The sequence below is a fragment of the Peromyscus leucopus genome, chromosome 1 (genome assembly GCF_004664715.2).
Source record: "Peromyscus leucopus breed LL Stock chromosome 1, UCI_PerLeu_2.1, whole genome shotgun sequence".
Taxonomy (NCBI): domain Eukaryota; kingdom Metazoa; phylum Chordata; class Mammalia; order Rodentia; family Cricetidae; genus Peromyscus; species Peromyscus leucopus.
The window spans coordinates 162318550-162335375 of record NC_051063.1 but is presented as its reverse complement, the minus strand read 5'-3'; the positions used below and the strand labels follow the sequence as shown (position 1 = coordinate 162335375).

Genomic DNA, 16826 nt, shown 5'->3' with positions numbered 1-16826 from the left:
ACACGCAGCTGTGACCAAGGGGGTGTGGGGCTTTGCTACAGGTAGGAGTCACCGTCCTAGAGAGAGGAGGGAAGGGCCCAAGCTCATGCAATGACATAACCTCTTCCGACCCCAAGTCCCTATGGGAGCTTTCCATGGGCTACACACACAGCTCCTGTGTCTAAGACCAACGCCAGAACCACATCATGTCAAGAACCAGCCGTGGGACAGGAGTCAGCAAGGCTATCTCCTGCTTGGATGGCCCTGAAGAAGTAAACTAAAAATAAATAGGAGGGAGACGGGCATGATCTGTAATTGCAGCGGACGAAGGAGGACCATGGGGTCAAGGCCAGCCAGGGCTACAGTTTGAGACCAGCATGGTCTACATAGTGAGTTCCAGGCCAGCCAGAGCTACAAAGTGAAACCCTGTCTCAAAAACTAAAACTGAATAAAGTAACATATGAAAATGTTTAGGGTATATATAACCTTGTAAACACTTGCCTAGCACATGTGAGGAAGCAGTATGTGTGGCAGGAGCCATCTAGATGCTACTAGGCCAAGTTTTCCTTGGTCTGGTAGCATATATCCTGTCTTCTCAACCCCTGTGAGGCTCAGGCAGACAGATTAAGAGATCTGTGCTAGCCTGAGTACATATAGAGGTCCTGTCTCATAAAACCAAAGCTAGAACCATATCCCCCCACCCCATGTGGGTGCAGTGGTTCGTGCCTGTAATCCTAGTACTTGGGATGCTGAGGCAGGAAGATGGCCATGAGTATGAGGTCAGCCTGGACTGCAGTATGAGGTCGTAGGTTAAACAAAACAAAACCGACACATAACTCCTCAGGATCTGACATTAGGAGTGACAGATCCTATTAATGACAAGAGAGGAAAGAGCCAGGAGCTCTTCCCCAACAATCTGCTTCAGATCAATGCTATGGGCCGAGCTGCCAAATACCAGGGAATAGATGCCTGCCCTTGGCTGGTGGCTACTTTTCTAACTGTGGCAGACCCTAGCCTGAGCTGGGGAGCCATAGGCAGTCCCTCTGCAGAGGGGCCGAGTCAGGCACTCACTGTGACATCCCTGGACAGGCAAACACTTTGTGGGAACATATATCACATATTTTTTTGAGGCACTGTGACATAAAATGTGATACCCCGAATTCTGAACTTCTTCCACTGGCATCAGAGAACCAGCACAACTGGATTGCCAGAGGCTGCTGGCACCAGTTAGGGAGAAAGATGAGATGTCCTGAATCCATTGGCAAATGGGGACAGAAAGCTGAGAAGAGGGGCTGATGGAGGGAGAGAAGGCTGGTGAAGAAAATTATTGAGTGTGCCTGCAATCCCAGCACTCAGCCATCAGGAGGATCAAGAATTCAAGGCCAGCCAGCCTTTGACATAGGATGAGTTCCAGGTCATTCTGGGCTACGTGAGACCCTGTCACAACAAAACACAGAAAAGACAGGATACCTTTTATATCTATCTTAGGGTGGACCAGGAGTCTGTTCCCCCACCACACTCTGGCTCACTTCTCTGCCTGGCCTTTGACTCTCCATCATTTAGAGATGCTTCAGGCTGGAGTGCCACACCCAAGATTGCATAGAGATCTGCCTTTGTCACTGGAGTGGAAACTGGGTAACAGATCCACTCTGCAGTGTGTCCCAATTAGCCACCCTCTGCTGTCAGAGACAGGGAAGGCAGAGACTCCAGGGTCCCTGGTTCTGGGATGTTTGGTTTTGGGTGTGGCTACTGTTTCTTTAAGGGGACCACCTCGTGGCCTGGTTTGAAGTGGAAAACACGTGCCGATTCTCAGCCACACCTGGGCACCCACACACATAACTCTGCCACCAACACTGGTGCACACCCTATGCATTCCTCCATGCCTGACCTTCCCACTGCTACCCCCTCTCTCAGCCTCACCGTTGGCATTAAAACCTAAATATCTTCACCCAGCTGTCCCTCACCCACTGGCTCTTGTCCGCCTCCCTCTAAACTACCCCCCCCCCCCCCCCCCCCCCCCCCCCCCGCTATACACACTGGGGAAGATCCAACAGCCACTGCTCGCCCTTCCTTCTAATGCTAGACTTAAACCCCAGGCCAGGCTCCAAGGCGCTTCCCTCATAACCTGAGCTAATAGGGCAATGCTTGGGGCTTCAGGTCAGGGCATTGGAGGCTCCAGGGGAGGAAGACAGGAAGAAAAAGGTCCTGGCCCCCAGCCCAGATATTTGAGACAGCTGCTGCTGTACCAGGTCTCCGAGCTTCTCCCCAGGGCTGCTTTAACCGGCTTTTCAGGTACCACTGCGTCCTCTCCCAGTTCATGGCAATCAGTCCCCCTGCCCTTGCCTACGGGCTGGGAGGAAAGAGGCCTGGATTCTGTCATGAACATGTGATCCTTGTTTCAAAGTTTGCAGCTCTCCCCATGCAGCTTTGGGGACCCAGGTACCTCTTCCCTCCAGCACCCTGTGAGATGGGCTCAGGCCTGGACTATATCCCCTTGGCTTCCAATCCATCCATGTGTTCCATCTATGAATACTTACTAAGCCCCAGTTAATGTCCCGTAAGTTGGGGCTCTAGCAGTATCCAGCACAAAGGGCCTGTTTGCTGGAAGTGTACAATCTAGAAGGTGAGACACACTATTAAAAACTAAATGCAATTTAAGATTGCAATAATTATTATAGAAAGAGAAGGATGATGTCACAGAACATAATTGTCATACCTGTAATACCACACTGTGCCTGGGGTGGTCAGGAAGGGCTTGCTTTCTGTGATGCGGCCATCTGAGCCAGATGTAGAATGGTGGAGTCAACAAGCTGACACTCTGGCTTCCAGGCACGGGCAAAGCCATCGGGCAGTAATGAGAGGGCCGTGGGAGGAACTGGAGCAGAGACGGGGTCGGGGAGGGGACCCCAAGAACAAAATCGGGTAACTCCCTCACCTCCTGGGGTTCTGTCCTCCTCTCTGACTGCCTTCCACTTCTCCAGAATTATCCAGCTGGGCAAGCTGTATGTTTAGATCTCTAAGAGGGCTGGCAAGGTGGTTAGGTATGGAGGATGCCTGAAGGTGGGTTCAAGAGCAAGGAGGATGGCCAGTGGGGGAGAAAGGCAAACAGGAGGCCTGGGCAGGGCAGAACCCTGCACTGGGGTGGAGGGCCTGAGCCGGCCAAAGACCGAAGATGCTGGGATCTTCTCTATGATTCATCCCGTCTTCCTCCTCTTCCTTTTCATTGCTCAACTCCAGATGTCTTTGGGAAACACCTCCCTGACTGGGAACTAAGTCAGAGCCTCACAGGGGCAACTGAGTCATGGTGGGTGGGGAAGAGGGAGGGAAGCAAAGGATAAATAGCGGCCTCGCTCCCCCGGCTCCTCTCTGCATCCTCCCCGCCTTCCCAACAACATGGATCTCGCCAGTTTGCTCAGGTCCTGCTGCCTCCTCCTGCTCCTGGGGGCTCTGCCTGCACGGGCAGCCCATGATGACCCCATTGAGAAGGTCATAGAAGGGTTCAGCCGAGGGCTGAGCAATGCAGAGAGAGAGGTGGGCAAGGCCCTTGAAGGCATCAATAATGGAATCACTCAAGCTGGAAGGGAAGTGGAAAAAGTTTTTGATGGACTTAGCCACATGGGGAGCCAGGCCGGCAAGGAGTTGGACCATGGCTTGGACAAGGTAGCCCATGGCATCAACAATGGCGTCGGACACGCAGGAAGGGAAGCAGAGAAGTTAACCCATGGGGTCAACCACGCCGCTGGACAGGTTGGGAAGGAGACAGACAACATCATCCATCATGGGGTCCACCACGGGGTCAACCAGGCGGGCAATGAAGCAGGGAGGTTAGGTCAGGGGGCCCACCATGCGGTTGGTCAGGGTGGGAAAGAGGCAGAGAAATTTGGTCAGGGGGCCCACCATGCGGTTGGTCAGGGTGGGAAAGAGGCAGAGAAGTTTGCTCAGGGGGCCCACCATGCGGTTGGTCAGGGTGGGAAAGAGGCAGAGAAGTTTGCTCAGGGGGCCCACCATGCGGTTGGTCAGGGTGGGAAAGAGGCAGAGAAATTTGGTCAGGGGGCCCACCATGCTCTTGGTCAGGGTGGGAAGGATAAACTAGGTCAGGGGGCCCACCATGCGGTTGGTCAGGCTGAGAAAGAGACAGGGAGGTTAGGTCAGGGGGCCCACAATGCCTTTGGTCAGCCTGGGAGAGAGGCAGAGAAATTTGGTCAGGATGGCCACCATGCCTTTGGTCAGCCTTCGAAGGAAGTGGAGAAGTTTGGTGAGGGTATTCACCATGCCTTCGGTCAGGCTGGGAGAGAGGCAGAGAAAGTCGGTCAGGGTGTCCACCATGCCTTCGGTCAGGCTGGGAGAGAGGCAGAGAAAGTCGGTCAGGGGGCCCACCAGGCCTTCGGTCAGCCTGGGAAGGAGGGAGGGAGGGTGGTACAGGGGGCCAATCAGGGACTTAGCCATGCTGCAATGGAGGCACAGCAGTTTGGCCATGGCCACGGTTACTATGCGGCAGGGCAAGCTTGGCAAGAGGGAGACAAAGTGATGCAGCCTGGAGTCAACCAGGCTGGGAAGGAGATAGAGAAGTTGGGCCAGGGTGCCCGCCATACCACTGATCAGGCTGGAAAGGAGGCCGAGAAAGTGGTTCAAGGGGTCCACACCGGGGTCAACCAGGCTGAGAAGGAGGCAGAGAAAGTCGGCCAAGGGGTCAGCTATGCTGCTGGCCAGGCCGGAAAGGAAACGGAGAAGCTTGGTCAAGGTGCCCACCATGCTGCTGGCCAGGCCTGGAAGGAAATGGACAGGTGGCAGCAAGATGTTCATAATGGGGTCAACCAAGCCAGCAAGGAGGCCAACCAGCTGCCGAATGTAGGTGAACAGAGGTGGGGAACCTGGGGAGAAGGGGGTGGTGGGAGGGTAGAGGCTAAACCCTTGGGAAGCCATAACACTGGGTTCCCTTCCTTCCACCTCCATTACTACAGAGCTGGTGGCCAGCTGGTCAGATGGACTAAACTATCTTGTCTGCAAAGCTTCACCTGAGACAAGGTGGAAGGGACTCAGTCCCATTCTCGGGGAGCTGTCCTCCTAGATGAGGGGCCCTAACCTGTCCCCTCCTGGAACCAGGAAATAGTTCTGAGCTGAGACTCTGTACAAACAGGTAGAGACTGGGGAACCCCAGAGCCCGAGGAGGCGCTTTGGCGACAGGCTCTGTGGTGTTGCCTCCTTGTAACGAGCCTCTGAGCTGGTTGGGATGAGGGTGCTGACTCCGACATTCAGAGAAGGAGACTAAGACTCAGAGAGGCCAAGGTCTCATGACAAATGCCCATGATAAGGTGGTTGTCTTCCTTTGCCTTCCAGACTGGGTGGCGGGAACTCTCTTACCCATTTGTAGAGGGCACAGATGCTGGAGGTCATGCGAGCAGCAACAGAGCAGGCCGAGGAGGACTGGGGACCAGCACCAGGCCGACCTTTGTGCGGCCCAGTTCTCAGTTCTCCACACTCCAGGAGCAGTCATTGAGATCAGCAAGCTGGGACACCTTCCTGAGGATGGGTCCAGGTCCCAGAGCCCAGAGTCACATCTGCTGCTCGGAGGGAGCCATGGAGGGCTGGGCTGGGGAAGAGGGCACTGGAGAGAGTCCTGGGTGAAGAACAAGACCCTGAGTGGGACACCCAAGTGGAGGCTGGAGAGGGGCAAGAGCAGTTGAGGGTGGGGTGCAACGGGGGAGGCTATGCTGAGTGGCAGGCACACTGCAATCAAGAGTGGGGATGAGCTGAATTAGGCTGGAGGCAAGACTGTAGGAAAGGGATTGAAAATCAGGCTGAGGGTGAACGGTGGTGTTTGTGTGGGTCCTTTGAGTGCCCCTTCTCCAAGATGGAAACATTTCCCTAACACTGAATTTAAGGAGAGCTTGGGTGAGGCATGTCAACAAGAGGCAGACATCTTTCTTGGAGCCCTGTCCACCTCTCCCAATCGGCTTAGCAGCTGGGGCTCTGGGTTGTCTTTCAGGACAGTGAGTGAGGAACCCAGAAGGTCAGCCTGGGCGCCCACCCCAGACCCAGACGTCTTAGAAGGGGGCTGGTTTCTGGGGAAAAGGAATGAGGGAGACCCTCACGGGTCAAGGGGTGGTAGTGACGATCTGGGTTTTGTCTTTAGGGCACTCATCAAGGCGGGTACACAGGCCAACACGGAGGGGCCGCAACCACTACAGTAGCATCTGGGGTGAGTCTCTGGGTGTAATGTGGGTTTGGAGCCGCGAGAGGGGAGTGGAGGCTACTTGGGGCTCTCCCAAGGACAGTGGTTGATTGAAGGTCGGTGACTGGCTTTGTCCTTGAATTCCAGGCCTCGGTCAACAAGCCATTTATCAACTTCCCAGCTCTATGGAGGGTGAGTGCCCACACGATCCCCACTCCCCACCCTTCAACCTGGAATTCCCTCTGTATCGTTTTCTTGCAGTCAGCATCCCTTGGGACAGACTCAGCCTCTGTAGAGACCATCCAACCTGTTCTCCTAGCTCTGCTCTGGCCTTTCGTCACCCACTTGCAGCTTTTGGGTACTTTCCAGTCCCAACAAACAAACATAAGCTGACAGAAATCACCTCCAGGGCACTGGAGCATCTGGGAGCCAGGGAGGGTGGGGATGCTGAAACCATTCCACACGTGCCCATCTGGCTCCCCATCATCTCTCCTCCCATTCCCAGTGACTAGTGACTAGTGCCTCTCCTTCGCACTAGCCCTCCTGTGAATGCCTTTGCTACCCTGCCCTGTTGCTTTGCATGGGTGAGCTGAGGAGTGGTAATTTGGCTTGGCAGGTAGCTTCCTTCTAGGTTGAGAGTATAGAGGTTCCTGTGGGATTCTGGTCCTTAGTCTAGGTCCACAGACTTGCTTTGTCTTTTTTTAAAAAAACATTTAAAATTGTGTGTGTGTGTGTGTGTGTGTGTGTGTGTGTGTGTGTGTGTGTGTGTACGTACACTGTGTGTTGGATCCCTCAGAGCTGGAGTTACAGGTGTTTGTGAGCTGCCTGATGTGGGTGCTGGGATCCAAACTCTGGTCTTCATGATTGAGCAGAAACTGCTATTAATTGCTTCCTGAGCTTAGGGCCCAGGGTGAGGGTGACAGTCCTAACTTGGAGTGGCGGAAGATCCTCTGAGGTGAAACACACAGGACTTCTGTAGAGTACCTTCCCCTGCAGCCCATCTCCCTGGGAGAGCTGGCTCCCCATTATTCCAAGATAAACAGCCGGTCTCCCTATCACGTCTCCAGAGTGGAACAGGGGCCAGATCTCAGTCCCCTTGTGGCCACACAACTTTATTTACCCCCCTCTCCTCTCTTCCAGAGCATCGCCGCCATCATGCCCTAAACTGATGCCCAGGCACGTTGTTCCTGCTGTCAGCTGAAATAGCCTGGAGGAGCTGGGGGTCGGGGCGAGCTGCCGGGTGTCCTTAAGGGGGCTGCTTTGAGCTTTGTGAATAAACACGAACACACTGTCCTTTCTCATCATGGTTGGCTGTGCTCCCGAGAGAGAGAGAGAGAGAGAGAGAGAGAGAGAGAGAGAGAGAGAGAGAGAGGAGCAGGGGTGGGCTGGGGGGCTTGCACTGTCTCTCGTCACTTGGTGTAAGGAGCTGGAAATTTGCCATACAGGATGGAAAGTGCCGGGGACTTCAGGCTGACTGGCTTGAAGAGAGCAGTTCCCAGAGTCGAGGCACACTTGGCGGTGTTTGTGCTCAGCACTGGGAAAGGCAGCTGGGAAGGAATCAGCCGCCGGTGGGGTGTGTGGTGTGGTACGCAGGAAGAGACAATGGTGGCCTGTGTCCTTTGCGCAATAAAGACATGCTGGGTGCTTTCCAGGCATGATCTCACCGAACCCTCCCACCGCCCAATTAGGTAGAAGTTCTGTTCTCCCCAGGTAGGAAGGAGTCTTGTGGAGGCTTGCACTGTGGGAAAACACATGGGCAGTTAGTGGAGGGAAGGAAGAGCCTTGGCGCTGCAAACCCCCTCTGGTTTGGCTGGAGAGGGGGAGGCGGTGGACTGCGGCGAGATGACTGGACAGGTGGAAGATGGAAGCCCAGGTGGGCGGTTCTCGGACAGACGGACAAGCCTCTTCAGTGGCGTGGGAAGAGACGCAGAAGTCCCAGGGTTCAGGAGCTGCTCAGGCACAGAGGGGTAACAAGCAGCCAGCAGGCGCCAACCACAAGGGCTGTGCAAAGCCTCCTCGTGCCCGTTTGTCTCACACGCTAGCACAGATGTCTGTATTACCCTGGTCGGTGCACGGAGATTCCTCAGGGCAAGGGCACACTAGGAGTCATTCACCAGAAGCTATAGGCCTGCATCTGGGTACCACTGAACTCCACATGGGATGCTCCCTCACATTTTCATGGTCTCCCCGTGGCTTCCCAAATCCCAGCCAGGGCACCAGGAGAGCTGCAGTGTCCGGGAAGCTGCCTGTAGGATTTCCTTCTCCAGTGCCAAGCAGGCAGGGGTGTCTACAGGCAAAGACTGCAGTCTGTTTCCAGTTCCCCAATTCCAGCCTTTGAACTAAGACAGGGCCCTTGCCCTGGGGAATTCGGCTTTGCTGGGGAGACCATGAAAAGCCTAGGCTAGACTGTAGCTTAGACACAGAGTGCTTGCCAACAGGGGACACCCCCTTAAAACACACACATACACAAAACAAAACAAACCATCAAACAACCCCCCCAAAACAAAACAACAAAAAATGACACCCTAGGGCACAGAGGAGCCTCTATTTGCACAATAAAAGCAACATTCCAGATATTTCTAATTTACTGCCCTCTACCCCTCTTATTTTGTAGAGGTGGTACACTCCTTTAATCTCAGTACTTTAGAGGCAGAGGCAGGTGGATCTCTGAGTTTGAGGCCAGCCTGGTCTAATAGAGTGAGTTCCAGGCCAGCCAGGGAGACCCCATCTTAATTTTTTTAAAGAGTACTATAATTTCATAACATCTGAAACACTCTGAAAATGTTTTAGACAAAACAAAAAATAAAAAGCTTTTACAACAGAGAGTTGTGATTTCTCCGCTCAGATCCCCCATTATCATCTTGAACTTGCTTGAACACTCATCTGTCCGTCTAGCCTCAGACCAACCTTTTAAAAAACATGTATTTATTTATTTACTTTGCATGTGTATGTGTGTGGGCCTGCACATGCCACAGTACATGTGTGGAGGTCAGAGGACAACTCGTGAGAGTCTGCTTCTCATTCCACTATGTAGGCTTCAGACTTGAACTCAGCTCCTCAGGCTTGGCTGCAGTCTCTTTCAGGTGCTGAGACATCTTGCTTATTATTATTATTATTTCATTAGTATTAGTATTATTGTTTTGTTTTCAAGACAGAGTTTCTCTGTGTAGCTTTTGGAGCCTGGCCTGGATCTTGCTCTGTAGACCAGGCTGGACTCAAACTCAGAGATCCACCTGCCTCTGCCTCCCAAGTGCTGAGATTAAAGGATAACTGTTGTTGATATCATCGTTACTATTACTATTACCATTATTATTTTAATAGCCTCTCCCATTTAGACCAGATTGGCCTCAAACTCTCAATCCTTGCCAGGGGTAGTGGTGCACACTTATCATCCCAGTGCTGATAAGGGGACAGGGGCAGGAGGATCCGGGCGAGCCCAAGGCCAGTTGGGCTCATGCTTGTCTCAAATCCACAAGGCTCATGGTGGTAACAGCAAAACAAAAAACACTCTCGGTCACTCTGCTTCTGCGTCCTGACTGCCAGAATCACAGGCATGTGCCGTCTGTCATCAGCATGTTCTTCTTTCAGAGCATTCAAAATATATTGTGGACATCTGTGGGCTGCACTTTGGTACCTAGAACCATGTCAGACACTTGGTGACACTGTGTTGGACTCACAGTGATGGACCAGTCCCTTCTGGGAGGTGTCCTGCTGCTTTTACCAAGTAAAAGCTTGCATTGGCTGTTTTTACCAAGTAAAAGCTTGCATTGGCTGTTTTTTAAATTGCACTTAGTATTTATGTATTTATGCATTTATGTATTTGTGTGTATGTGTGTGTGCGCGCGCGTGCGTGCGTGCCTCCAGTGTGTAGAAGAAATCAGAGGATGACTTTGTAAGAGATGATTCCCTGGGATTTTACTCAGGTTTGGCTTCCCTTATCCACTGAGCCATCTTGCCAGTCCGTGCATCGACTATTTCCTTTTTTAAAAAAAGTTTACTTATTTTATGTGCATCAGTGTTTTATCTGTATGTATATCTATCTGTGTGAGGGTGTCAGGTGCTCTGGAACTGGAGTTATAGACAGTTGTGAGCTGCCATGTGGGTGCTGGGAATTGAACCTGGGTCCTCTGCAAGAGCAGCCAGTGCTCCTGACCACTGAGCCACCTCTCCAGCCCTTGCGCCAGCTACTTCTTATGCACATTTTCTCACGTGGTTTGATGGCAGAGTAGCCCTGAGGTTACCGAAGGGACTGGCAGATGATCCCTGGTGACTCACAGGCCCCTCTCTTTCCTGGGAGGGGGCGGAGTTTGCTGCCCTCTGCTGGAATGTTTCCTCCTCATCCTTCGGGTCACAGCCGCCTTGCCTGTCCTACCTGATGACTGGTCTCCAGTTGCCATCCTCTCTGGATCTTGTCCTTCATGCTGCCCGTGGCAATTCGTAATTATAGCACAAATGTTCCTCGTTTAACACGCATCTCCCCTTTGAGTTCCAGTGGTGAGGTCAAGGCCAGACCTAAATGTCTGCCCCATGAGCTAACTGGGGCCTGGCCATGGGATGAGAGTAAGGGAGAGACACTATGCTGGGAAGGGTGGGTCTCGGGAGACAGAGGATGGGCCAGTTTCTTCATGTGCCTAAGAATGGGGTGAGGAATTTGGGTGGGACCTCACTACTCACCGACTCCTTTATGGGTCCTTATTGGGTCTGTGCTAAGCATGTGCTAAGACATGATTCATTGTGTCTTCACAAGTACCTGGAGCCAGATACCCTCATTATCCCCCTCACAGAGGATGGAGAAGAGGCTCGGAGGGAGAGATCTGCCTAAGGCCACCCACGGGGCCCTTCCTAAGGCCACCCAGGGGGCCTTTCCGTGTGTGCTGTCAGGCCATTTGAGAGGTGGCTTGCCTTCCTGTGACCCGAAGCAAGGAAAGACGGTGCTTTAGAATAAGCCCTCTTTATAAACAAAGTTCTGACTTGGCCCTTTTAAGGACAGGTGTGTGTGTGTGTGTGTGTGTGTGTGTGTGTGTGTGTGGTGGGTGCCACACAACTATAAGCCAGGGTGTGGTGGCACCTGTCTGGCATCATAGCAGAAGGGATTATAGAGCTAAGGCAAGAAGAAAGATCATGAATTTGAGGCTAGCCTGTACTGCATACTGAGTTCCAGGCCAGCCTGGGCTATGTTTTAATACCATGTCTCAAAATAGTAAATCAGGGCTGGTGAGGGGGATCAGCAGGTAAAGGCGCTTGTTGCCAAATCTGACGACGTAAGTTCAATCCCCAGGACCCACGTGGTGGAAGCAGAGAAAAAACAACCTCCACAAAGTGCCCTCTGACCTCCTCATGTACACACACACACACACACACACACACACACACACACACACACACTAAATGCTTTAACAAAACAAGACAAAGCAAAAACAAATCAAAACAAAAATTTAAAAATCATCAAGAACACAGCCAGGGCTACACACAGAGAAACCCTGTTCTCGGAAAACAAACAACCAAACATCACCAAGAACGATAACAATAACCAAGAAAGCATCCCGACGAGTACCGAGCCCCGCTGCCTCAGGAGACCTTCTCCGGGGCCCCGGGAGCACTGTTTCAAGTCCTTCCGGTGTCCGCTGCAGCCGAGCCTCGACTCTCCCTGTCTTTACAGAAGAGGAAGCCGCGTCTAAAGAAGGGTTATGACCTGGTGAGTACCGAGGGCTCCAGGAGAGGAACAGGATGCGGCAGTCTCAGGCTGAGACCAGGAACCCATAGCACAGGGTAAGGACCTGTGCGAACCCAAGGCCAGCCAGCCTCTGTCAGCCTCCCTTCTTTTCCTGAGGACTCCCCAAAGCAGCTGTCCCCACACCAAAGTCCTCACAACAATCCCAAGTCTTCCTCCCTCTCTGACCCTAGCTTCTCCCACTTCCTGCCTGCTCCAGCCCAGTGGTCTTTAAGCAGTCACCAGGCTCCTGCCCCAGGGCCTCTGCATGCTGTCCTGCTTGAGGGTTATCTACCTCTGGTGGTTTGTTTTCCTCCTGAAGATGTCAGTCTACCGGGTGATCTGAAAGACCTCTCCTTGATTACCCTGAATGCTGAAAATACCAGCTAGGTTTTCTCAGTTGCCCCCCCTCAATGGCAGCTTTCTTTACAGCTCTGACCACCACCTGATAAGTTTCAGTGCGTGAGGTAGTAAAGAGAAGAGAGAGAGAGAGAGAGAAAGAGTCTAAAACAGGCCCAGACAGGATGCTATTAGGATGCTAGAACAAGGCTGCACGCTGATGCTGAGGGACCAAGTCGGAGTCAGGTCTGGGCCACACTGTGACCTGAGGCTCCTACTTCCACCCCTGTGGAAAAAAAAAAAAAAGGTTTGTTAGGCCAGAGAGATGGCTCAGGGTTTAAGAGCACTTGTTGCTCTTGCAGAGGACCCGGGTTCAGTTTCCAGCACCCACATGGCGGCTCACAACCATCTGCAATTCCTGTTCTAGGGTAATTTGACACACACACACACACACACACACACACACACACACACACACACGGTCCACAGGCAAAATACTAATACACACAAAATAGTAATTAACATCTTTGTTTATTTATTTGTTTGTGTATGATATGTATGTGTGTACATGTATGTTCACTTGTGTACTTGTATGTGTGGGTTTCATTAACATGCCAGAGCCTTGAGTCTTGGCCCCTGCCGTCCACCTTTTTGTTTGCAGATGTGTACTCTAAGCCAGCTGGCTCAAGAGCTTCTGGGCGTCAGATCCCCTGGAACCGGAGTTACAGACGGCTGTGAGCTGCCGTCACTCCAGCCACCCTCAATTTTTTGAGATAGGGAGTTGCACAGGCTGGTCTTGAACTCAGGATTCTTCTGCCTCAGCAGTTGGAGTGATGGGGTCAGAGATGTGCACCACCACACACAGCTCATTAAAATTAACAAAAAATACCTTGAAAATTTCATACACATATGTACTGTATAAACTGACAACATGACGGCTCCCTGGTGTGGCCGAGGGGAAGGGTTTTATTGTTGATGTGAGGGAGAGAACAGCCAGAGGCATCTGGAAGAGTCCAGGGCAGAGAGAAAGCGGAGTAGACCGAACATGGCCAGCAGACTGGACCTGGTCGGGAGAGAAGCGGAAGCTGGGCGGGGTTGGGGTGGGAGATGGAGACCAAGAGAAAAAGAGTGTGGGCAAGAAAGAGAGGGTGAGAGAGAGGACACAGGGAGGCCATAGCTGAGATAGCAGGAGTACAGGGAGAAATGAGTGCGGGGGAGGGAAGTCCGCGAGCTTCGGAGGGGTGTGAGGGAAGAACTAGGTACTTGAGATACTGAGGGAGCCTGGAGGCCAGCATGCAATTTGGTCTGTTAATAGGCACCTCAGATCACCCTTGGAAGAGGAACAGCTCCTTGGGTAGAGGTGTCCCTTCACAAGTTCATGAGGAATGCTGCCTTTTGTCTAATGGCCAGAATTTGGGGAAACGGAGTTTCCTTTGGACCTGACATACACAATATATTTTGATTGTTTCCACCCCACTACCTCCCTTCAATTCCCCCCAGGACCCACCAGCCATCTCCCTCTTTTTTGTTATTGTTGCTATTCATAGCCCCTGAATCCAGCAGTGCTGACCATGGGCAAGTGGTTATGATGGAACCATCTGCTGGGGAGTGGGCAGCCTAGCAGTGGCCACATTCCCAAGAGAAGTGACTAGCTCTCCTTCAGAAGCAGTCAACTGCCAATAGCGCCTCGGCTAGGGGTGGATCCTCAGGAGTCCTCTGCCACCGGTGCGGGAATGTTGGCTCCCTTGGTTGATAGAGGTGACCTATCTATGGCTGAACACCCACAGTGGCTCCTTCTCAGCATATTGACCAGTTAGGAGTCTCTATGGTAACCACTGCCCACTGAAAAAAGGAGCTTCTCCAATCAAGGTCGAGAGCATTAAAAATCTATGAGTATATACATAAAGACTGAGAAAGTAGTTTGACCACATGACCACTTAGTGAATCAACACCAGTACGTCTCCCTCCAGGGTCTATGGTCTCTCGAGCCACGGGCTTTTGCCAGATTTACAGGACCAAACAGAAATCCCTCCTGTGGAGCAGGTCTCAGATCCGATCAGAAAGCGATTGGTTACCCTCACAGCCATTGTGCCACTAATGCCCCGGAGGGTGTAACTTTCATGGCGGTGTGGTACTGCAGAGTGCAGGGCCCAACCCTGGAGAAGACCATTTTCTCCTCCAGCAGTGAGCATGACACCTTGCAGCACTGTGAGAGCCAGCCAGCAGGGAGAGAGTTTCCGGATCAGAGAAATCAGAGACCCATTTCTTGTTGTCCTGTAACCAGGGTGCAGGTGCCACAGAGTCCTGAAGAGGGCGCTGGGTCCCCTGGAGGGGAGTTACAGCCAGTTGTGAGCCACTCGATGTAGGCACAGGGAACTGAACTCAGGTCCTCTGGAAGAGCAGCAAGCTCTCTTAATTACCGAGCCACCTCTCCAGCTAACTTTCCTTTATAACAAAGAAGACCCAGGAGCTGTAGCCAGCTACAAAACAGTGCTATTCTTTGCTTTACTCTGTGTTTTTCTGGTAATTTCTACCTAGGACAGATGATCCTTGTTTCTTATTTTTATGAGTGATATAAAGTATTCTGTTATTATTATTATTATTATTATTATTATTATTATTATTATTATTATTATTTTGTTTGTATGTTTCTCTGTGTGTGCATGCCCCATGGTGCATGTATGGAAGTCAGAAGACAACTTTGAATCCTCCATATAAGGTCAGGTGATCAAACTCGGATGGCTAGCCTTGGTGGCAAGTGCCTTTACCTGCTGAGCCATCTGGCCAACCCGTAAAATATTTTCTTATGATATTATTTGTTGTTGTTGTTGTTGTTGTTGTTGTTTGTTTGAGATAGGGTCTTGCTATACAGCCTGAACCGGCCTTGAATTCACGGTTCTCCTGACTCAACTTTCCAAGTGTTGGGGTGTGTGCCGCCATGCCAGGCTCCTATGGTAGTCTTCAGTAAGAAAGTAAGCTGGTCTATAGAAAGCAAGCATTGATGGAGATGGGACAGGGCAGTTGTGCAGGAGCAGGCACCGGAAACCTGGCCAGGGGGACCATAAGAGAGCTTTTGACTCAGTGAGCTCTCTGTCCTGACTTCCTCCTCGGCCCAACCTGTGAGTGGGATCAGTGGGCTCAGGGACTAGAGGCTCTGGCACTCATCCTGGGGATCCAGACTTCCCCCTGCATCCCTTCTTCCCACATAACTGCAGAGCAAAATCAAAATCAATTCCATCTAGACAAGCAAGGGTCGGTGTGACACACTGGAGTGACAGACACGGCTTAGGAGCGCAGGCGCCGCCAAAGGCAGGTCTGGGCTTGGTTCTTGGTTCGGCTGCAGGCCCTCAGTGTTCTCTGAGCAGTAGTGTCTACGTCTCTAAATGGGGCAATAAAAAGAGCCATCTTTCAGGGCTGGATGATTCTTACCATACAGAAGCCGGCATAGAAATCTGGGCACATAGAAAGCTTTTGACAAACCGGAGCTGTGATTATTATTATAGTGTTAGTACTATTGTAACTAAATGTCAGCGGCGGAATAGCAGGGAGGCAGGAGCGGAGGACAGTCAGGAATGGTGTTTATACACAGAGAAGTGTTGAATGTTACAAGTTGGGGTGCGGATGTTGGGGTGGGGAGAGACTGACTGAGAGACATTGAGAAAGGCAGATGGAAACCAGCCCCTCCTAACTAGGTGATGAAGCCCAGTGATACAAGACGGTTCCAAGTGGGAGGGTCCGGGGCCCCTGGGAACAGAGAAGCGGTCACACTTGTCAAACAGGGACGAGATGTGGGGAGGACGCTCGGGTTCCCCACTGGAACCGTGACCGAGGGTGAGGGCCAGAGGGTGATCCCGTGCCGACCCCTGCTCCCTCTCCACGGCTTCCCTGGCCCCTGGGGGGGTTACGGGCGGTGAGTAGGCAGTACAGTGGCTGAGAGCTCTTACAGACACGCATGGCCCTCCATCCAGGTAAACAGGATGGGTGTCTGGGTCAGCTTCTCCCTCCCTTGGTCTTTCCCGCCCACTCTTCCCCTGGGGTGGCTGACCCGCCCAGCTCCCTGCTCCACTCCCAGGGCCCCTGAGCTCTCAATGACAGATGCCCAAACCCTTCCTTGCAGGGCCACTCACAGAGGTGTCCCATTCCTTCAACACCAGGGTCCCCAGAACCTCAGAACTTAACTGCAGTCCCGAAGTTCCCGGTGTCTCCCGAACCCTGGAAGTGTGTAAGGACATTCACCTGCAGGTGGAGGCGTGCCGGGGGAGAGGTGAGAGCAGGGAATGCCCACTGAACTTCAGAAGAGACCAAGAAAGGCCACCTCTCTCCTGTTTTCATGCCCCTGAGCACGCTGGCTTCCCCAGGATGGCTCCTCTATTATTGTGGCTCCCTCTCCTTACATCCTTGGGGGTCTCACCTGCTTGTGAGTCCTGTTTCCTAAGTACCCCCGCCCTGACACCTCCAGAAGACATCAACACCCATCTCCTCGGATGCTCCTGTCCCCACCCTGTGCCCCAAATTCCTGAGGTTAGGCAACTGGAACACTTTTTGCATCCGTCTCACCTAGCCTCCCCCCTCCCTGATGTCCGGCTCTCTCTGTTTCAACACAGGCTCTCGCTCACAATTAAGCTT

At 52.3% G+C, this 16826-nt stretch overlaps 1 protein-coding gene across 2 annotated transcripts; it reads left to right on the top strand.

Annotated features, from left to right (window-relative positions):
* The first annotated feature begins 3285 nt into the window (after positions 1–3285).
* On the top strand, positions 3286–7452 carry Sbsn (suprabasin). 2 transcript variants are annotated; one of them, XM_028855357.2, is made up of 4 exons: positions 3286–3726; positions 6113–6178; positions 6299–6343; positions 7292–7452. In XM_028855357.2, the coding sequence occupies exons 1-4, from the start codon at positions 3373–3375 to the stop codon at positions 7313–7315; spliced, it is 489 nt and encodes a 162-aa protein (XP_028711190.1). In that variant the 5' UTR covers positions 3286–3372; the 3' UTR covers positions 7316–7452. The 2 variants fall into 2 exon arrangements, with proteins under 2 accessions (XP_028711190.1, XP_028711189.1); XM_028855356.2 differs by having other exon boundaries at positions 3331–4827.
* The last annotated feature ends 9374 nt before the right edge of the window (positions 7453–16826 follow it).

What these genes read in the sequence shown, in the direction of transcription:
- Sbsn (XM_028855356.2), top strand. Translation starts at nt 3,373, where the DNA reads ATGGATCTCGCCAGTTTGCTCAGGTCCTGCTGCCTCCTCCTGCTCCTG. An exon ending in CCACTACAGTAGCATCTGGG is followed by an intron (nt 6,179 to 6,298) that starts GTGAGTCTCTGG and finishes CTTGAATTCCAG; the next exon opens with GCCTCGGTCAACAAGCCATT. An exon ending in ACTTCCCAGCTCTATGGAGG is followed by an intron (nt 6,344 to 7,291) that starts GTGAGTGCCCAC and finishes CCTCTCTTCCAG; the next exon opens with AGCATCGCCGCCATCATGCC.